The following is a 10368-nucleotide window of genomic DNA, read 5'->3' on the forward strand; positions in this document are numbered from 1 at the left end:
TCACCGTAGCGGTGACACTTTCTACTTTCTACTATTTTTTCTTTATATTTCTAGCACAAGAAAGCATAAATAATGTTAAGAGATTAATGTTTTAAATGTAAAAACTGGAATATAGAAATTCAAAATGAGAGAAAACAGATTAATACTTTTAAATACGAAAATAAAATGACCAGTGTTACAACATTAAAATCATGTTAAAATCATTAAATGTGTATACAATGAATTGAAAGTTTAATGGTAATGTTTAATAAGTACAGAAGTAATAATCGACAAGCATATTATCTCATATTTTCATGTTAATATATATTAACAAATGATTTGTTATGACAAAAATGTTTGTTAATGATTTAGAAATGTAAGTTATTATAAAGTGTTACCAAAAAAAAGTAAATAAGTGAAGCTGTTTCAAAGGGCACATGCTTTTACCGGCAATGAGCAGCATTTGTGCCAATCAGTCAGTGTTTGTATTAAGGGTGTTTACATGCAGGTCATTGACTTTAATATCAGAGTTCATTTAGATTTGCATACTTGTCTAGCTAGCAATATCAAGCAATAACACAAATAAACACTGATTCTCAAATATATCTTTCTACATGCATCAAATTTCTTGTATGAGAATGATCCAGATATTATTGCATTCAGTCTAATCGCGACTGATAATTTAATGATGTCACGCCAGATAAGGCTCACGCAGAGAGAGAGACTTGTGCAGAAATCAAGATGAATGAGAGCAAAAGCACTCACAGAAAGTATTAGATGCACACTGCAGGGGATTATTGTAAGTAACATCACACAACCAAAATGTTTCTGTGAATATTAACACAATTGCAACGTGACAACGATTTTATGCATCAGCTAGTGGTTCCAAAAACAAGTTAAAATTAAGTGAATATCATTTGACACAATACAGTTTAATTTTTTCTGCTTCAGCTTCTGTGTTTCTTGCAATGGAAAGATGGAGTTTGTTGCTGATTTCTTTGAACAACAACTCTAAAGTTATTAAATCATTCTAACTGAATTAACCGAAACAATGTAAGAATTTGATGTGAAAGATGAAACATAATAAAGTGATGGAAAATGTATAAACATAGCGAGAATCGGTCTTGTTAAAGCTACTAATTTCCACCAGTAACAGAGCACTTTATTTTGAGAGACGTTCAAGTGTTACTTAGTCCTCAATGAGGGATGTAACAGCTCGTGTCTTCAAATGAAGTCCAAAAGAAGTGAGATGTTAATGAAAACAATGGTGAAGAAAAAAACTATTACTTTACGCTACATTACTTTAAGGACTGACAGAACAGAACTAAAAAGACAGGGTATATAAATGCATGGAAAGTAATCACAAGAACAGAAACAGGTGGGGAGTAATCAATTAACTAAACAAGGAAAGGAACATGACCAAATAAGGAAAACTCAACAGGAGAATAGAAGTCCATGACTGTGACGGGGAAACATACTGTTGAATAATTTATTTAATTATGTAAATTATTTTTTTGCATTGAATAATTAGATTTTTGTTTGTATGTGCTGTCAATTTTTGTTCTTAGAGAAAAAAGTTCTGAATCTGCAAAATTGGGATCAGCAGGTCACACTAAAATGTTTTTACTTGACTTAGTTTTTTTTTTAAGGCAATCGGTTTGCATGCTTTTTAAAGTAATGTTAACTAATTCGATTTTACAGTGTATATGAACATACTTTTATGATACTTAAATTCTCCTTCTGCCTCTTAGAAGAAAGACGGTCGCAGGTTTGGAATCACATTAGCTTGATTAAATGATGACAGAATGATCATTTTAGCAGATCACTTCTTCGCAATCATTCTTGAGGAAATAGATCTTATATTTTCTGTTGCAGTGCATGCTTAATATTTTACTCATCAAAAACACAAAATCAAACAAGCAGCTCAACATTTTCTAGGCATTTTCCCAAGAAATCAGTTTTCAGGGACATTTAGGGTTAAGCATACAGATATATTGCTGGATCAGTGTTTGTATTTTTGTGTTTTCAGTCGCGTAAAGGTTGTTGATGTGCACTCTGCGCTCCTGGCTGCTGATTGGCTAGAACCAGGATATCATGATATTTATAAACCATGAAAATGCATTCTGAAAAATCAGGCATATTCTGCGGACAGACTGCAGTCGAACAGGTTTCTGTTCTGTATTTGAAGAAACTATTGTTCCTTTGAGCAGTTTTACTGACCTTAGTTCAGTTCATAGTGTAGAAATCAAACAGAATTAATTTCATCAGTATTTTTTATCGATCAGGCCACAGCTCCAGCAATGCATCACTTTATGTCTTTACTGTTAGTCGTTATTGGGCTCCATGTGAGCATTCAGTCATATGTAATGCATTCTGATCCAGACATCAACAGAAAAAACAGATGGTGGCTGAAAGTGTACTATACAACGAACTGGGGATCGTGGGGGGTTAAAGACATCTGTCCAAATGGAACGTATGCTGCAGGGTTCAGTCTAAAGGTAAGTCTGGCTTTAAATACATTACAGTCATATGGGGAGGCTTAGTGGTTCAACATGTGAGCTGGTGACTGATCATTACTAGTTAGTTATTTAATCCCAGGTATCTCCAGGGAACTGCACATGCTTAATACTAAGGACACTAAGATGAATGTTACTATAGGAAGTTACAGTATACTTTTCAATGATTGATCATAGCTCTTTTTTTAAGGTGGAACAGCTTTCCCAAGGCTTTTGGGATGACAACACTGCACTGAATGGGATTCGCCTTCACTGCATCGATCCGTCCAAAGGCTTATCAAGCTCATATGAGAACTACGCCACAGTTGAGTCAGAAGTAGGAAGGTAATGGGCTCAGACTAAAGAGTAATACTAGTTATAGCAGGTTTGGGGTTATTATGAGTTTTTAGGTTAAGGTTTAGGAGCAGCTTTATCATAAGCAACAGTAAACAAATCAATTTTTCTTGAAATTTCAGTAGTAAACCTGTTTTTTCTTCAGCTGGGGTAAGTGGACAGAAATCCAATGGTGTCCTTCTGGATTACTGACAGCTTTTCAGCTGAGAGTCGAATCTTCCCAAGGAATTGAAGACGACACGGCCGTCAACAACATCAGGTGAGTATGCAGAAGTACATTTTTAAAAGGAAATTTTTGCGGTTTAATGAACACTAGATTCATCATTTTAATTTGATCAAATGTTAAGCCCTACTTGATTTCTTCATCCAGAACGGGCAAGTCCATGTTATACAATACAATCGGGTTTAATAACTGGGTTCCCAGATTCTGTCGGTGTTTTCGAATAATATTTTTCTTCTATTTTCAGATTCAGATGCAGTCGAGGGTCTTTGCTGGAGGGTGATGGCACAGCCTGGGGCGAGTGGGGATATATGAGCACAACATGTAAAGGAAAAGCGATTTGTGGCATCCAGACACAGGTGGAAGAGCCACAGGGAATGGGAGACGACACCGCTCTCAATGACGCGTGGATGTTATGCTGCGATTAAGGTGATGCGATCGCAATCAAACACTCGGATTGTCACCCTCATGAAACAAAAATATTTAGCAGTATATTGGAAAATATAATGTAATATATTAGGCACATATTCTTATATATATTTATTTTTTCCAATATATTGCAATATATTGAAAGTGGCAATCATTTGTATATTTTGCAATATATTATATAATATATGTATCATCAATATATTATTAAATGTATTCAAATATATAAAATATTAGAAAATAAATAGGGAAAATAATATATTACAATATATCACAATATATTTTAAGAAATATATTGGTAAATATATTTTCCTTTCGTAAGGGCACATAATGCAGAGCAACTGAGTTTGGTTTTTCTTTCAGGTGTAAGAGGACGACAGCAAAGAACAGCTAAAAGATCAGATGGATTGTAATAACTGATCGAATGCAGCTAACAAAGCTGTGGTATGACACTGTGAAAATGCATATTCAGCTGGTCATTATCACAAAACTAAATAAAATCTTGTAGTCTCATATCCTTTATCAAAACATTTTACATCAGATGTTTGATTGCATTAGTGCATGTGGCATACGGTTCGACCTAAAGTGACTTACACTGCATTCAAAGTCTTATCCATTAATGCTTTTCTTGGAAATGAACAGTGAACTCTACAGGAACACTCATGAACTCTCATCTTTCTTTTTATAGTTTGATAAGAACATGAATGAATATCAAAACGTAGGCTATTTTATAAGATAGCCCAGTACAACTCAAATGTCTCATGTAATTGCTTATTTCAGTGCAATGTAACGAAACATTTACCATAAATATTTTTACTGCCTGCGTTTTGATTTTGCCAAGTCAGTTTGGGTGAATGCAAACAACTTATTGATCATGAACACAACATCCAGGAAAACATTCAATATTCCTGAGGGAAGACATCTTTCACTATTGTAAGTTCATGCTGTTAAATACAGAAAAATTAAATACTAGCGTATTCTTGGACCGCATTAATGAAATACAAATCCATGCACCAGAAGTAGGCTAGCCAACAGATTTCATGCCATTTGTATTTAATTTCACTGTATTTTCACCTCTTAAATTACTACACCTGTGCATTAATAATTCTACAATGGTACAATTTACTCAGGCCAATTACTTTTTTTTTTTTTTTTTTTTTTTTGTATGACAGTTTCATCAGCTGGAAACGGGAAACTGATTCATGTGACCTCACTGCTCTCCTATCATGAACTCAAGTTCAGTGTTGATTTATGTTTACAGTTTCTATTAAATATTAATATTGAGAACTCATCAATAAAAGCTGTTCCATTTAAAGAGCACACGCCTTTACTGGCAATGAGCAGCATTTGAGCTGATTCTGTTAACATGCAGATCGACATTTTAACTTTGTATAATCTGTCTGAATACTGGCTGGAACAAAAAATAAAAAAAGGATTAACATATCTTTCTTCAGGAAAATGAGATATAAGCAAACCTTTTTTAAGCAATGTTCTCTGTTGCGCGGGACGGGACTATTTTTGTGCTGGCACACGCAGCGAGCGGGTGGTGTGTGTGAGCGTGCGCGCACATGTTGACGACTGCCGACGGTGACTTACCAGGGCTGTCTCTGTCCCACATACAAAGGCCAGTAAAAAAAATAATAATAATAATTCGGTTTTATTCTACTGTTGAAAATAGTATTAACTGGTGATATTATGTGTTACCCAGGATGATAGAATGCTACGTTAGCAAGTAGCCTAACTGAATGTCAATAAGCCTGTAGCCTACCTTAACTTGGAATCATGCATTCAACATAAACGTGAGTGTACTGGAGAGTAAATAGTGTTTATAATAGAAAAGGGTTATTATATTTATTTATTTAGATGTGTTTCCTTGTGGCAGAGTATTTTGTGTTAGTGTAAATACTAATGTATATAATAATTTATGTTAATAAAACGTTTGGTTGTTCAGCATTACACAGTCTCAGGTTTTTATTTTTGAGAGTGCATTTTTTAGATTATACAGTTATACTAGCTCTTTAGGGACAGTATACAGGATGGTATATCGGGGTCAGGATACAATATAATGAGATGAAGTAGATTCACTTCTGTATTGTGATATTCTGGGGGGGTGGGGGTAGTGTTTCCCGGGGTGTCCCCACCAAAGCTGAGACCAAACCTACGCCCATGATAAATATATAAAATTATCCTCTCTAGTGTACACTTTTCTAGTTTATGGACAGTGAATGGATTCTGCTATGTGACAGTGTTTTCAAGCTGCTGTCTTTCCACACTTGAAACATGACAGGAGACATAGTGTATCAATAAACATGGATCAGATGTTCATTGCCACCCTGGCTCTGCCACTGAACAGACTGTCTTCAGAAAGTTTTGATGCAATTTTCATCTAATAAAGTAAAGTTCATGAGCGGTGCCCTGCTTTATTTACACCCTATTATCAGGGAAACCTCTGTTTCTGCTGTTTCAAAAGCGCCTCCTACTGGCAGAGAATAAATTGGCATTTTTAATAAGCTGGTCTTTTTGTTTGTGGTTGCTCACTCTTTGTTTTTTTTTGTTGTTTTTTTTTTGCTACAACTCTTAGTACTTTTCATATACTTTATTCTGGCTGAAGCTTTTAGTTTAAATCTATAAGAATAGTCATTTATAGTTTAAAGTTAAGGATATTAATATTATTCAAGTTGAGAGTCTTCTATTTATTTGACAATGATTTCACATGTCTTGTTTGTATGAATTGTTGTTACTTTCATCTGAAAAGAGGACTGTGGATCACTGAGCACCTCTATACCCCAGGTGAGATACTTCTGACGTTTTTTCTGGTTCAGGAGTTGCTTGGTTATAGTGACGGCTGTAGCTCTTTTCCTGAAGATATATGAGTGTGTAGACTCTTGATGCGCTGACTCCACTCCTTGTGAAGCTCTCCCAAGTTCTAGAATCAGCTTTTCCTGACAATCTTCCCCAAGGCTGTGGTGATCCCTGTTGCTTGTGCACCTTTTCCTACAACACTTTTTCCTTCCAGTCAACTTTCTATGATTATATTTCGATACAGCACTCTGTGAACAGCAGCCCTTTCAGCAATGACCTTCTGTGGCTTACTCTCCTTGTGGAAGGTGTTGATGATTGTCTTCTGGACAACTGTCAAGTCAGTAGTCTTTCCCATAAGTTTTGTTGCATGTTCTGAACTAGCCCAGGAGATACCAAGTATTTATACTCAAAATTAATCAAACTAATAAAGCTCAAATTGGAATATTCTAATTTCTTGAGATACTGAATTTTTTATTTTCCTAAGTCGTAATCATCCGAAATTAAACAAAAAACTCTTGAAATATTTCAGTTTGTGTCCAATGAATCTAGAATTGTAAGAAACATTTCCATGATATTCACATTTTTTAAGATGTAGCTCTAGTTGTAGTAATATGTTGTGATATAAATTTTGGTCATATTGTCCAGCCCTAATATCATCTAATCATCCACATGAGATATTTGTGACTGGACCCAGATGATTGGTGCTTGGGGCTATATTTTTGATGTTATTGTTTTGAAGTTTCATCAGCTGGAAACGGAAGAGCATGACCTGGGAAGAGGAGAGTCATGTCACCACACTGCTCTCATTTCATGAACTCAAGCTGGTGTTCAGTGTTGATTTCTGCTGTTTATTATTTATTATTAATTTTCAGAAAGATATTTATTAATTTAACTCATCAATCAAAGGGCACATGCTTTTACTGGCAATGATCAGAGGTGATTGTGTTAACATGCAGATCACTGACTTTAATATAAGAAGACTTATTCAGCAGTCAAACAAATCCATCATAATATTTAAATTATCATTGTAAGAAGAAAGATACTCATAAGTTTGAAACGAAAAGAGGGAAAGTAAATGATGACTGAATTTACATTGTTAGTAAAACTATTTCTTACTTGCAAGCACTGTTTTTACGTTAGGACCCACAGTGGCAGCTGGCACACCTAAAAATAGATGCAGAATTATTTTTTATAGTCTCAATAAAAAATGTTTACTAAACTTGGGCTATTGTTGTTTACTTAGAATATATATATATTTTTTGTTCGCGACTCGGTTGATTCAGATCGGCACTTCGGAGCATGTTCGCGACTCGGTTGATTCAGATCGGCACTTCGGAGCATGTTCGCGACTTGGTAGATTCAGATCGGCACTTCGGAGCCTGTTCGCGACTCTGTTGATTCAGATCGGCACTTCGGAGCCTGTTCGCGACTCGGTTGATTCAGATCGGCACTTCGGAGCATGTTCGCGACTCGGTTGATTCAGATCGGCACTTCGGAGCCTGTTCGGAGCCTGTTCGTGACTCTGTTGATTCAGCACTTCGGAGCCTGTTCGCGACTCGGTTGATTCAGATCGGCACTTCGGAGCATGTTCGCGACTCGGTTGATTCAGCACTTCGGAGCCTGTTCGCGACTCGGTTGATTCAGATCGGCACTTCGGAGCCTGTTCGCGACTCGGTTGATTCAGCACTTCGGAGCCTGTTCGCGACTCGGTTGATTCAGATCGGCACTTCGGAGCATGTTCGCGACTCGGTTGATTCAGATCGGCACTTCGGAGCATGTTCGCGACTCGGTTGATTCAGATCGGCACTTCGCAGCATCTTCGCGACTCGGTTGATTCAGAACTTCGGAGCCTGTTCGCGACTCGGTTGATTCAGATCGGCATTTCGGAGCCTGTTCGCGACTCGGTTGATTCAGATCGGAACTTGAAGCTTTTTTTTTACCTGTCGATTCAGCATACATGGACCCACACACAAAGGTGGACACACTCTAGACTTAATCATCAGTAGGGCTCTAAACTTTTCATCCATTGTTACAGTGGCGTAGCCACGGGTGTGCCAGGGTGTCCCTGTGCCACCCACAGGTACCCACAACTATCTGATATTCTGATTCTTCGTTTAAAAACTTTTATAAATTATCTTGATCTATAACGAGATGAGCGCTGCAGTTCAGAGTCCTGTCAGCCGGATTAAACGTACAGCACTTGAATTCCTCAGTTTCTCCCGAAATACATGAAAGTAATGGGCTTTTGAACTGGACGAAGAATAGAGTACTAAACTTTATTGTTCTCCTGCTCACTGATTGGTTAGAACCAGGATATCACAACACCGAAGAACCATATAAATGCACTCTGAAGTTTTAGAAATAATTCCATCAGTATTTTTGGCTGATTTCATCAATCTTCAGCAATGCATTGCTTTCTCTCTTTACTGTTAGTCATTATTGGGCTACATTTGAGCGTTCAGTCCACATCAGTGCTGACTGTGCCGAATGGGGTCTGGTGGGGGACTTGGGATGAAAGAAAAGTGATTAAACATGTAATTGGTAATTGACGGTTCAGTCACTGTTAGTAATGAACAGCGTCTGCTTAAGATTTCCTTAAGTACCTGCTTAATACTAAAGAACATGAAGCTCAAGTCACTGTGGGTTGTGTTCAAGTTAACCCTAAAATATTGCTTGTGGCTCCATCTTTCCAATGGAGGATTGTCGTGTTTTGTTTTTAAGGTGTATAGACCGCCCTCTGTTATTGGGGATGATAACAGAGTACTCACCGGGACTCGTCTTTACTGTACCAGCCTATCGAATCTCTTTACGGGCTCATATGTGGACTACAGACAGTCAGTTCAGTCAGAAGTAGTTCGTAAAGCGCTCACATTACAAGTAATAAAACTAACTATAGCAGGTTATATTAAGAATTCTTACATTAATACTTAGGAAAAAGCATCTTCATAAGCTAGCAAAAAAAAAAGTATTTTCTTGAAAATAATTACTGGTTTGATCATTAAAATGGTGTTTGTCCACAGCTCCGATCAGTGGATATTAAATGGACTGGATGGATCTTGTTCCTGTGTATCCTTATTAACTGCTTTTCAGCTAAGATTTGAAGACGGCATGATCACAAACATCAAGTAAGTGCTAGTATAATATATATATATATATATATTTTTTTTTTTAAACACGTATGTTAATCTGAGCGTGGCTGTGACTGTGCACAAGGCTGTAGATGATCACATAACTGATGTTCAGAATAACAGCATGATTGTGTGATATTGTTTTTATACAACAGTTCAATAAACAATAAATTAAAGGGGTCATGGATTGCTTTTTTGCCTAGCAATGATGAAGTATGTATTTATCTGTTCATGCAAGCAATCCTTTGCCAATCTCTATTACATTATAAAGAGGATAAAGTAGAAAATGAATCATTTTGGTTTTACTGAAAGCTGTTTTGGGGCTAACGAGAAAGTGTTGAAGGGCCAATTCAACCCAAAATGAAAATTCTGATATCATCTACTCACCTTCAAGAATGATTGTGGCCATTGACTACATTGTGGCTACCATCAACTGTTTTCTCGTCAACTTTCTTCAAAATATCTTTCTTAGAAGACTTTTTTTTAGAAGAAGAAGAAATAAATGCAGATTTGGAACAACTGGATGCATGACAGAAGCGCTCTGACATTAACAGCTCCTCAATCCAGACAAAATCACACTCGGATGGCACTTAAATCACTGTTTGTCCGTTTGATTGATTACACAACAGAAGTGCTGGCTGAGCTGAGATCTGTTTTCTTTCAGGTGTAAGAGGACGACCAGAAACGCGAGACGGATCATAATTGATCATCATACTATAATGAACTATAGTATTAACTGCATCATACAGTATAGTTTAATGTGCAGTCCGCTGATTATAAAGTTTACTAGATAGCCTCTCACTTATCACACAGCTATTTATAAAAATATTTATAATGAAATAATGATTTGAGTTTTAATTCCTTCATGTAATTCTTTAGCTTGAAGACTCCTGATCTGGCAACAAATATCAGCATTAAAGTTTCTTTCTAAGAAGCACCTTGCAGTTTCACATCCTTTACTGTA

The 10368-nt window shown here is 36.5% G+C and overlaps 1 protein-coding gene across 1 annotated transcript; it reads left to right on the forward strand.

Annotated features, from left to right (window-relative positions):
• Positions 1–2095: 2095 nt before the first annotated feature.
• On the forward strand, positions 2096–4131 carry LOC113082888 (vitelline membrane outer layer protein 1-like). Its single transcript, XM_026254301.1, has 5 exons — positions 2096–2477; positions 2686–2819; positions 2974–3087; positions 3296–3477; positions 3838–4131. Exons 1-4 carry the CDS (start codon positions 2280–2282, stop codon positions 3474–3476), a joined length of 627 nt encoding a protein of 208 aa, XP_026110086.1. The 5' UTR covers positions 2096–2279; the 3' UTR covers position 3477; positions 3838–4131.
• Positions 4132–10368: the final 6237 nt, after the last annotated feature.

The sequence above is a fragment of the Carassius auratus genome, unplaced genomic scaffold (assembly GCF_003368295.1).
Source record: "Carassius auratus strain Wakin unplaced genomic scaffold, ASM336829v1 scaf_tig00037076, whole genome shotgun sequence".
Lineage (NCBI taxonomy): Eukaryota > Metazoa > Chordata > Actinopteri > Cypriniformes > Cyprinidae > Carassius > Carassius auratus.